The sequence below is a fragment of the Chiloscyllium plagiosum genome, unplaced genomic scaffold (genome assembly GCF_037043375.1).
Source record: "Chiloscyllium plagiosum isolate Xiang-an unplaced genomic scaffold, Cpla_swu_hap1 HiC_scaffold_6, whole genome shotgun sequence".
Lineage (NCBI taxonomy): Eukaryota > Metazoa > Chordata > Chondrichthyes > Orectolobiformes > Hemiscylliidae > Chiloscyllium > Chiloscyllium plagiosum.
In genome coordinates, this window is record NW_028270144.1 from 113,751,810 (window position 1) to 113,764,395 (window position 12,586).

The window sequence follows — 12,586 nt, forward strand, 5'->3', positions numbered from 1 at the left end:
CAAAAAGTGCTGGTCGAGCTAGCGAAGCCCATGCTTTATGAATGAATGAATAAAGAACCACTTGCGCTCCTAAGGGAGCAGACTGAAACTAATCATTGGGTTTGGAGAAATCTGTGTCGTGTAAATTGTTACACAGGTACAAACCTTTAATTCCACTTTTACCTTTAATCATCTTGTTACCTGGAACAGAATTGAACTGAAATATAAAAAAATTGTGCTTGTATTGCAACCTTAGTTCTTAGACTGAAAGTCTGCAACACTAATAACATTACAATGTTAGCATTAGAATTTGAAGAAATATACTTAGTTTATTGACTAATAACACTGAAAAATTAACTTCTTGAAAATAATAATGCATGGAATAGCTAAGAGCTGGTCAGATGCTAGGAATTCTGCAGTGAATAAGACCATAAGATTTAAGAATAGAAATAAGTCATTTAGCTCCTCAAATTTGCTCCACCTTTCAATGAGATCATGGCTGATCTGATAATCCTCAACTTTACTTTGCTATCTTATCTCATAGCCTTTGATTCCCTCACCAATTAAAAATCTGTCTACCTCAGCTTTAAATATTCAGCCTCCTACAGTCAAGCATTTCATTAATTCACTACCTCAGAATAAATTCTTCCTCATTGCTCTTCAAAAAGATGACACTTTATTCTGAAATTTTGTAGCAGCGCTATGTGCAATCTACAAGGCACACTGCAGAAATTCACCAAGGCCCTGTAGACAACACCTTTTTAACCCACATCAACTACCATATAGAATGTAAGGGACAGCAGATTATTGGAAACACTATTACCTGCAAGTTTCCTTCAAGCCACTCGCCATCCTGACTTAGAAATATATTGTTGTTCCTTCGATGTTGCTTGGTCAAAGTCCTGGAACTCCCTCCCTAATGGCATTGTGGATGTAAATCTACCAAATGGACTGCCATGATTCAAGAAGGCAACTCACCACCACCTTGAGGGCAATTAGGAATAGTCTGTCAGTGTTGATCCAGCCAGCAAAGCCTATATCTCAGGAGTGAATAAGATAGTTATTAATTGTAAATTGATTTTGTTTTTAGTTGAAATCAGTAGGCAGCATTGTAATACTTTTGGTTCTTATTACTCAAGTGATAGTGTTGTCATGTTATTAAATCTATTACTGTTAATGCTTGGAATCTCAATGATTATGTACAAGAGGACACCACCCAGTTGTCCAATTTGTGCTTGCTGTTTTGATGCATAATTCTGCTGCCCCTATCTCCTGCTCCCTTACATCTGAGGTTTTTGTTGTACTTGGCTACTTACTTACCTTTTGAATACTATTGTTGAACCTATAACCACTACCCCATCAGGAAATTATTCCAAAATGTAACCACCCAGTGTGTGAAAAAAATATTTTCCTCAACTTGCCTCTGATTCTTTTGTCAATTGCCTTAAATCTGTGCTCTCTTGACCCTTCACTCGAATGCAAAATAACTACTAGTTACTTTGATGAATATTCAGTGTGGCAATGGGAGATTGACTTGCATGAAAATTATATTTCATGAATAGTTATTTATAAATCTAAGTGCAGAGTAAGTCAATTGGCAAAATGTTTAGGTCTCTTGGTTTATTAAAACTTTAATTTAAAATGATTTTTTTTTTTGGTTTGCAGTGTTATAATATTAAAGTATAAGTGCAGCAGAGGAAAGCCATTCTGTGAAACTAAGTGTGAGCTGAGCAGTCACCTCTTCATGATCACTCCTGCCTTCTTCTTTCTCACTATAAAAAATTTACAATTAAACAGGAGTCTTATTTCCCCAACAGAGATATTGTGCATCATTTGTAAATGGAAACCGAATGCATTTATTGGAAAGTGAAACTGCATGTTGGCAATTTTCAAGAAAGAACGGCAGAAGGTATTGTAACAATTACTTAACCATTGCTGGTGTCATGTGGTCTCAGTTGACCATTCTGATTAGTTAATTGTACCCAACAGGCAGAAGATTAATATGGAAGAGTAATACTATTCAGTCTATTATAATTCATTCAAAAAATGTGTTTTTGGAACTGTGTGGCAGTACTTCTAAAGCTGATACTGTAATATCAACAATGTATCTATCTCTGGCTTGAAGAGGTTTTTTTGTGTAATCTCCAAATTTAGGTTCCTGAAATTCTGCATAGTTTTTTTGCAGACAGAGGCTAATAAAGAGAAGACCGTATTCGGATAAAGATAAAAATCACACAACACCAGGTTATAGTCGCAACAGGTTTATTTGGAAGCACTAGCTTTTGGGATAAGTTGGGATAAAGGGATCTTTTTCAGGATGGTAATCCGTAACTAGTGGAGTGCCAGAAGGATCATTGTTGGGTCCACAGTTGGCTGTGGACTTTGGCAGGAAGAATGAAAGAGCTGAATGCCATTTAAATGGAGCGAGACTGCCAGAAGCTGCTGCACAGTAGAACTAGAATGTCAGGGGTGTGGAAACCTAAGCAGGCTGACAAGGGAAAGAGAAACAGGGACAGTAATAAAAGAACAAGTAAAATGCAAAAACAGTAGACAGGATAATCAAGAGCTAATATAAGTTAATAACAATATAAGTAGAAATAATAAACTAATGGGGTTAAAGATAGGCTGAAACTTTATTGCTGGAACAGCACAGCAGGTCAGGCAGCATCCAGGGAACAGGAGATTCGACGTTTCGGGCACAGGCCCTTCTTCAGGAATGAGCAGAGAGTGTTCAGCAGGAGAAGATAAAAGGTAGGGAGGAGGGACTTGGAGGAGGGGCGTTGGAAATGTGATAGGTGGAAAGAGGTCAAGGTGAGGGTGATAGGTCGGAGTAGGATGGAGGCGGAGAGGTCAAGAAGACGACTGCAGGTCAGGAAGGCGGTGCCGGGCTGGAGGGATCCGGCTGAGACAAGGTGGGGGGAGGGGGGATGAAGAAACTGGTGAAGTCCAAGTTCATCCCCTGCGGTTGGAGGGTTCCCAGTCGGAAGATAAGACGCTCCTCCTCCGACCGTCGGGTTGTTGTGGTTTGGCGGTGGATGAGTCCAATGACCTGCATATCCTCGGTGGAGTGGGAGGGGGAGTTGAAATGCTGTGCTACAGGTTGGTTGGGTTGGTTCGTCCGGGTGGCCCAGAGGTGCTCTCTGAATCGCTCCGCAAGTAGGCGGCCTGTCTCCCCAATATAGAGGAGGCCACACCGGCTGCAGCGGATGCAGTAGATGATGTGGGTGGAGGTGCAGGTGAATCTGTGGCGGATATGGAAGTTTCCTTTGGGCTGCATCCGCTGCAGCCGGTGTGGCCTCCTCTATATTGGGGAGACAGGCCGCCTACTTGCGGAGCGATTCAGAGAGCACCTCTGGGCCACCCGGACGAACCAACCCAACCAACCTGTAGCACAGCATTTCAACTCCCCCTCCCACTCCACCGCGGATATGCAGGTCATTGGACTCATCCACTGCCAAACCACAACAACCCGACGGTCGGAGGAGGAGCGTCTTATCTTCCGACTGGGAACCCTCCAACCGCAGGGGATGAACTTGGACTTCACCAGTTTCTTCATCCCCCCCCTCCCCCCACCTTGTCTCAGCTGGATCCCTCCAGCCCGGCACCGCCTTCCTGACCTGCAGTCTTCTTCTTGACCTCTCCGCCTCCATCCTACTCCGACCTATCACCCTCACCTTGACCTCTTTCCACCTATCACATTTCCAACGCCCCTCCTCCAAGTCCCTCCTCCCTACCTTTTATCTTCTCCTGCTGAACACTCTCTGCTCATTCCTGAAGAAGGGCCTGTGCCCGAAACGTCGAATCTCCTGTTCCCTGGATGCTGCCTGACCTGCTGTGCTGTTCCAGCAATAAAGTTTCAACTTTGATCTCCAGCATCTGCAGACCTCACTTTCTCCTTAAAGATAGGCTTCCTGGTCCTGATGGTTTGCATCCTAGGATCCTAAAAATAGCTAGAGATAGTGCGCTGATTGTAATTCTCCAAAAATCTGTGAATTCTGGAGAAGTGCCAGAATATTGGAAAACTACCAGTGTGACACCCCTATTTTAAAAAAAAAAGGCAGAAAGCAGGTAACTGTAGGCAGATTAGTTCGATTGTTGGAAAAATATTGTAATAAATTATTGAGAAAGTAATAATAGATTTGGCAAATTATAATCAAATTAAGCAGAGTCAGCTATTGAAAGGGAAATGTGGCTATTGAAAGGGAAATAGTATCTGACTAACTTAGTTTTTTGAAGAAGTATGAACCAGAGTGGACAGAGTGAATTCAGTGGAGATGTTATATTTGGACTTCCAGAAGGCATTTGACAACGTACCTCACAAAAATCCGAAGAACCCATGGTATTGGAATTAATGTATGGTGTGGATAGAGAATTGGTTAATGGTCAGGAGGCAGCAAGTGGAGATAAGGGGTACTTTTACAGGTTGGGAACCTGTAACCAGTGGAGTTGCCCCGGGGTCAGTACTGGGGCAACTGTTTAAAAATATATTAATGCCTTGGAGGAAAGGAGCAAATGTGCTATTGTCAGATTTGCAGATAAGACAAAAATAGGTGGAAAGGCAAGTTGCAAAGGTGTTTAAGAACAGTTTAGAGAAAGAGGTTAATAAGTAATTCAACAAAAAGTTGGCAAATGGTGTATAATGTTGGAAAATGTGGCATTCAACTTGGAAGATAGAGCAAAATAATTCTTGAATTAAAATAATATTTAATTAACTAAATAATTTAAGTAGTATTTAAATTTGAAAAAGACTGTAGAAAGCTGCAGCACAAAAGGACTTGGAGGTATTTGTGCACCAAACAGTGAAAGCTAGCACATAGGTGCAGCAATTAATCAGGGAGACTCGTGGAATGTTGATCCTTATTTCCAAGGGGTTGGAGTACAAGAGTAGGGAAGCCGTACTGCAACTGTACAAGTTGCTAGTGAGGCACATCTGGAGTACTATGAACAGTTTTGGTCCCCTTTTCTGAGGAAAGAGATTTCATTGGAGACAGTTCAGAGAAGGTTGACGAGGATGATCGCTGATATTGATCAAAGGCTAAATGGGTTGGCACTTCATTCACTGGAGTTTAGAAGAATGAGAGAGCATCTGATTGAAATACAGCAAACATCATTTTAACCAGCACGCTTGATAAACCGAGAAAAATTATATACTTCAAATACTACGAAGCTTACTGCTATAATTATTCTGCCCATTATTATAGTTTTTAAATTTATTTACCAAAATGTAAATATACTTATTCAACTGAATGGCCACTCAAAATATCAGCAGTTGATTTAAGCTCTCATAAATTTATCCTTAAATATTACAATTTACCACAATGTTAGAGTAGTCACTTGAGAGCGACAAGGCTCTCTGCCAGTAAGTTTTATTTCAGGCAAAGTTACATTATTATTTGTAATTTATGTTGTAAATAAAATATATCAATGATATGTATACCCACTGAATCACGTTTCTGTTACTTAGTGTATGTTTTTACGTTGATTATGTGGACCTCTTGATCAATCCAGCACATCCCTGGTTCCATAAGTGCACGTTAATAAAACATTTGCTTAAAAAGGATTCTAAAGGGGCTTGACAGGGTCAATGCTGGAAGGCTGATTTCCTTCATGAGAGAATCTAGGACCAGAGGGCATAATGGGTTACCATATTAAGACTGAGGTGAGGAGGAATTTCTTCTCTGAGAGTTGAGAGTCCTGTGAGAAAGTTGATTCACCTGGTTGTAACAGAATGAAATCTACAAACCAAAGGAAATAAATTTGGGGAAGAAATTATGGTCTGAAATCGTTGAACTCGCTGAGGCCAGAAGGTTTGGAAGTGCCTAATTGAGATTATATTTGTGAACCTTATAGAAATGTTCTTTCAAACCATCACTGAATCCTCATTTGGTGTCTCATTGAGAACAGGACATGTTGTGAGCAGTGAATATAGTGTGCCAAGTTGAAAGAAGTGCACGTGTATTGCTGTTTCACCTCGATGGGATGTTTAGGGCCTGTGGCAGTGAAGAGAGGGATATAGGAAAAAGGGCAGGATTTGCATTTCCTGCTCTTGCATAGAAATATGCCACAAGAAAGGTTGGGGTATTGGGATGGTCAAGCAGTGCACCATTGTTGTGAAGGAAATGGTTTCTTTGGAATGCTGAGATGCTGTGAAAAAAATCTGTTTAGCAATGGCCTTGCTTTCGGTTGGTAGAAATAGTAGGGCATAATAATTTGAATACTGAAGTTAAAGGAGTGGAAGATGTGGGCGAGTCTTGGTTTTACTCTCATTCCTCCTTTTAGTTTTGCTTTGAGATAGCAGCTGTGCAGTATTCACACCACCTCTCGATGCACCTATTGTTTCTCAACCTGCTCCTTTACAACTTAGTTTGATCCTTCCCATTCACCTCTTTTATCATTTGATCTCTCCTGTCTTCCACCCTATCACGTGCCACTCCTTTTGTGCTCTCTATAACCCTCTCCACTTCTTTTCATGCACTTCAAATTGTTTCCATTTCTAATTTTACCCAGTCGGATGAAAGGTCGTTGACCTGAATGATTAATTTTGTTTCCTTCCCTGTGGATACAGATAAACCTGCTGAGTATTTTCCAATATTTTCTATTTCAAGTTGTCAGCACCTGCTTTATTTTGTTTGTATAATTTTTCGTTGTGTTCTGGTTGGGAGTTTACAGTAAGAAATTAAAAATACTTTTTTATCTTGTCGAACCTTTATTTCTATTTATTTTCTTTCTCTCGTTCTTGACATTAAGGGTGAGATAACTCAGTTTAAAATCTCTTGAGACTTGGGATGTCTTGCTCATTTGTTCACTCACTCATTAAATTTGCTCTGGGTATTTATGAAAGTGAAAAGGCACAAGGGATGTTAACTGGTGAGCACGCATGTTAATGTATTTTCCTTTTCGTCATACTGCTAATTACTTCATAGCATACCATTTCTTATGTTCCCCTCCAGCACAGTTGTTAACTAAAGGAAGTGAAGATGCCATATTCAGAATTGTCTATGCTTTGCACAGGAAACATATTTGTCTGTGTCTCTGCTTGTGTAAACCAAAGTGTGTGAAAAGTGGAAAAACATGTTAGATGAGTGATAACTGGTTTTCTGATTCTGCTGAAATCTCATTATGAATTTCAGGGACATTTGGTCCTTCAAGCCTGCTCCATGATTCATTCGATAAGGGTGGCACTGCAAAAGCGCCTGATTCATCATTTCGTGATGAAGAGCTTATGCCCGAAACATCGACTCTCACCAGACCTGTGCTTTTCCAGCGCCACACTCTTCAAATTCGACTCTCCCGTATCTGCAGTCCCATTTGCTTCTCCCTGAGGGAGATTTAAACAATCCTTGGATAAGCATATGGATGATGTTGGGGTAGTGTAGGAGGATGGGCTTAGATTAGTTCGCAGGCCGGCACAACATCAACGGCCGAAGGGCCTGTTCTGCGCAGTATTGTTCGATGTTCTATGCTCCACAATTCATCGGGGTCATGGCCACTCATTGGCTTGTGTTCAAATATTAACAGTTTAGCAAGAAAACTTTGGAAATATGCAGTAGTGTTTCCTTTTGAAAATAAATGTACTTTTCTTATTTAATTCAATTCAGAGAAATTCACATCCAGTTTATTAATTGAATTCACACAAGACTATTAAAGTCTGCAGTGTATTTTGGATATATCTGATTGCACATACAGTAATAGTGTCTACCTATAATTAAGAGGGTATGTGTCAAAACAAGATCCTAAATAAACCTCAGGGAACAATGTTTCTTGTGTTCTACCTTTGATACATTTCTATGTGAAATATATTAACCTATTATTATGTTTGTTTTTGATCATAGCTCTACTTATAACCCTTACTTGTTTGTCTCAGTCCTAGTGGGGAATACTGTGTTTGGTCCTTAATGTGATAAACCCCTGCTTGCCAGTACCAAGAAGAATGGGCCAGGAAAGAGGAAAATATGACTTTTATGTTGGCTTGGCATTAGCTATTAGCTCCAGCATATTTATTGGAGGGAGTTTCATCTTGAAAAAGAAAGGTCTCCTTCGACTGGCCAAAAAAGGGTCAATGCGAGCAGGTGAGATTTTATTTACAACAGAATTCCTCTAATAAGGTAGATTTTTTTGAACAATAAAGGAATTAAGGGATTTAGTGAGAGCGCGGGTAAGTGAATCTCAGTCCATGAAAAGATCAGCCATGATCTTATTGCACAGCTTACTCCTGCTCCGAGCTCTTATATTCTAATAAAATTCTAATATGCGAAATGAAGTTGTTTTGATTCACTATTCCTGCACCATCTTCTGAGGGTAGCTATGTTAAATGTCATGATTCAGAGATGCCGGTGTTGGACTGGGGTGTACAAAGTTAAAAATCACACAACACCAGGTTATAGTCCAACAGGTTTAATTGGAAGCGCACTAGCTTTTGGAGCGACACTCCTTCATCAGGTGGTTGTGACAATCACCTGATGAAGGAGCGTCGCTCCGAAAGCTAGTGCTTCCAATTAAACCTGTTGGACTATAACCTGGTGTCGTGTGATTTTTAACTATGTTAAATGTGGTGTTGTCGGTGTTACCCCTGTAAATAATGTTTTAAAATCCAGTTTTATTTTCATATGCACATGGTACTTTCTGATGTAATGTCACTCGTTTTGAATAATTATGGCTGTGACAATTTATCTTGTGTGAAAACGCAGTTGGCCAAATGGTGAATGCTGAAAGTTCATTCTGCACCTTAAGACATAATGAATTTATGCTGCACTATGTTTTATCTGGCAACTTAGTTGGAGACATCTCTTCATAATATGATGCAACACAAGGAAGCCATTTGTTTTATTGTACCTATGCCAGCTTCTTGAAAGGGCTATGTAGTTAATCTCATCTCAATGCTTTATCCACATAGTTCAAAGTTTTCTCCTACAAATGATCAAATTCCACTTTGAAAACAACTATTAAAATTGCTTTCAATCACATTCATGGTACTGCATCCTTGGAATTCCTGTACATTTTTTTTCTTAATCTGGCTCATTTTCTAATTGTAGGTTATTATTGTGCAATCAAAAAAACCTTTCTCATTTATGTACCGAATTGTTCAATAAACAACTCTTATTTGAACAAATCTTCCATTTGCCTTCTCAATTCTAAAGAGAACATTTCCTGCTTCTCTAATCTCTCTACATAACTGAAGCCTGAATTACTAGTCCTAGTAAATCATCTCTGCATTCTCTGAGGCCTAGAACTTGCTTCTTAAAGTGTGGTGGCTACAATGAGACTGTCATACTTGCTTTGTAGTTGTATTCTATCCCTTGGTTTATAAAGCTAAGGATTCTTTATGCTGTCAAAACAATGTTCTAGGTTTGTTCTGTCTCCTTCAAAGATATATTTTATACACGTGCACACATGCGCAAACGTGCACGCGTGCACGTGTACACACGCACCCAGGAGTTCTTTTCACTCATCAGTACATCATTTAAATTGTCAATTCTGAGATCACCTTTAATTTGTCTGATGATGGGTCTATTTACTATCTTTGCTTCCATTGGAAGGACCACTTCAGACAGTCTTTGATTAATTCACAGTCTGGAGTATAAAAGTAATGACAGTCCAGACTGGTCTTGTTTTTGATCCCTCGTCTGTTTTCAGTTAGCTGCTCAGTTGGGATGGTAGTATAATTAACTCCAGCATCTGTGTGCTAAGATTACAAAATATCAGCCAGGATGAAGAGAGGGAAGGATATGCTTAGCTGTGAAATACACAATATCATGCTGTTTGTCAATATGCAATAAGTTCACACAATGAGACAAACCTAGGTGTTGAAGTATCATATGATGTCTGGTGTTCATGTCACTGGTATTTCAGCATGAGCATAGCTTTTTCTAGAGTAGTTTCAAAGGATAATCTAAAGGAGAAACCTAAGTCCATTCGGTATGTGAAGTGAAACTGTGCTTGCTCCTTTTGTCAGCAACTCCAGTTTCACTGGCATGAAGAGGATCAGTAGCATTAGAAAAGATTTCCTCAAAAATAAACTGAGGTAGGTGATTATAAAATCTCCTGAATGGAAATCAAGATGTGGAGATGCCAGTGTTGGAATGGGGTGGGCAATGTTAAAAATCTCTCCACACCAGGTTATAGTCCAACAAAATTATAATCTGGTGTTGTGTAATTTTTAACTAAATGGAAATTTGAGACTAACCTTTGATCAGTGTATTGGAAATGATGGAGATAAGAAACAGGAAGAAGAATGAGATGTTGTCAGCATGTTGCTACTTTCAGATAATGTACACTGCCTCACAATCTGTGCCTGCTTATTCGTAGAAATGTCTTTCTAAACTAGAATTATTGTTGATTATTTAATTATTTCTATGCAATTTTTTTCTTCTGTGAACCCACAGGTCAGGGAGGGCATGCATATCTCAAAGAGTGGCTATGGTGGGCTGGACTGTTGTCAAGTAAGTATGACAGCAATGTGGGTTCTCTGATTAATGGACTCGGCTGGCGCGCGCGCTCTCTCATTTTTTTCATGAAACTATTAATTTCTCAAATATCAGTCTGAAAGTAAGCAGTCAGGAGAATGCAAAGATGCAACAAAAGCCTTTTTTTAAGAAGAAATGAGTGGGCAAGAACAGGCAGAATATCATGTGCAGAAATGTGAAGTTATTCACTTTGAAAAAAGGAGAATATGTATTTTTTAGAAGTGGCAGCTTAGGAAATAATGGTTTTCAAATGTATCTGGGGGCCTTTGTATATGAATCACAGAAAGTTAACATGCAGGTAATAGCAATTAGAAAAGCAAATGGTATTTTAAGCCTCTATTACAAAGGGAATGAAGTAAGAAAGTCTTACTGCAATTACATAGGAAGATTGGAAGGCCAAGACTGGAATGTTGTCATCTTATTTAAAGCACAGCATATTTGATTTGGAGGAATTATAGGAGAGGTTCACTAGGCTTATTCCTGGACTAAAGGGATTATCCCATGAGCGGAGTAGATTATTCCTTAGTGAGAGATGATCTCATTAAACTATACAAAATTATTGAGATACTGCTTAGCAAGATTGATGTGAGAACAGTATTTTCTTCAGCTTAGGGAGTCTAGAAAGTGGGGTACATTGGCATTTAGGAGTGAGATGAGGGAAAATGTCTTCAGTCTGTGAATCTTGGAATGCTCTGTTGTACAGGAGGGCAGATGCTCCACCATTGTGTTTTTGAGTATGACATCAACCGACTTGAATACTAAGGGAATTGAAGGGGTGTGGGAGGTTATATCTGAGGTGGAATATCAACCATAGTCTTATTCTCCCCTTTCTAATCTAGAATTACTCAGGAAATTTCTGTGCAACCGCGCTCAGTTCATTTAACTTAAAAACAAAGGCTCCAGTCTAGGAAATGCCTTGGATTAAAGGGCAAAACGGTGGCTCAGTGGTTTGCACTGCTGCCTCATAGCACCATGGGCCCAGGTTTGATTCCATCCTCAGGCAATTGTGTGTGTTGAGTTTGTACATCCTCCCTGTGTCTGCGTGGGTTTCCTCTGGTTGTTGTGATTTCCTTGCACAGGCCAAAGATATGCAGGTTAGGTGCATTGGCTGTGCTAAATTGCCCATAGTGTCCAGGGATGTGCAGGCTCGGTGGGTTAGCAATGGGAAATAAATGGTTACAGGTAGAGGGTTGGATCTGAATGGAATGCTTTTTGGGGGGGTGGGGTTGGTGTAAACATGATGGGCTGAATGTTTCCACAATGTAGGGATTCAATGAAATTGGTTGCTATTTAGCCTGCTATTTACATAACTGTTTCATACCAATTTGAAACTATTTTAAGAGTTAATGCTGTACATTATGGATGTTTTGTAAAGCAGTTTTAACGATTGTGTTAGACATTGAAAATGTTCCAGTTTAATCTGAATTGTAAATCAAGCTTTGATTACTCACTAAGTCTTGTTTGAACATAATTGCTGTAATTTGTGACTGTAAACAAAATGTTGTCATGTTATTATAAAATTACTTTTAATACTCTGTTCGCTGTGTAGGATTGAATAATTTCAAGCTAAATGCAGATTTTGTGCTTTGCTATTTTAATTAGGCCTGGGAGTCACTAGTTTCTGGTTTCAAGTACAGCACTAGGGTCTAAAAGTCAAGGCTGTCACTCCACTGTAGTACTGTGAGCATGATGCTTTGATGGAGGTGCCATCTATTAAATGAGATGCTTAAACCATGCTCTCAGCCTGCTCGGATGGTGTGTATAATTTCAAAGAAGGATGGTAGAGTTAATCCCTGGTGCTTTTACCAATATTTATTCCTCAATCAACCTCGCAAGAGGTAAAGTCACCATAGTCCCAGGGAGCCAAAAATAGACACTCTGGTTATCATCACATTGTTGTTTGGGTGTTTGCACAAATTGGATCCCGCCTTTGTTTCATCACAAGGGAAGCATTTTTTAAAAATACTGTACTTTATTAGCTGTAGAAGCTTTGAGACATCTAGTCACCATGAAAAATGTTACAAAAATACAAATCTTTCTTTTTAGGTCATATCAGCTCTGCTTTGTACCCACCCAAGGATATAAATGTCTTTGTCTATTTAGAAAGGTTTTTAAAAATTCTTGATATCACAAGATAAGTAGGA

General features: G+C 39.5%; 1 protein-coding gene across 2 annotated transcripts in view; it reads left to right on the forward strand.

Moving 5' to 3' along the window:
- Positions 1-12,586, forward strand: part of nipa2 (NIPA magnesium transporter 2) — a 38,774-nt gene that overhangs the window by 20,335 nt on the left and 5,853 nt on the right. The window contains exons 2-4 of one of the 2 annotated variants that reach the window (XM_043692299.2): positions 1,797-1,888; positions 7,844-8,048; positions 10,362-10,418. In XM_043692299.2, coding sequence (XP_043548234.1) covers positions 7,910-8,048; positions 10,362-10,418 — 196 coding nt within the window. In that variant the 5' untranslated portion in view covers positions 1,797-1,888; positions 7,844-7,909. The remainder of the gene's footprint in view (positions 1-1,796; positions 1,889-7,843; positions 8,049-10,361; positions 10,419-12,586) is intronic. The other variant, XM_043692302.2, reaches the window with a different exon arrangement.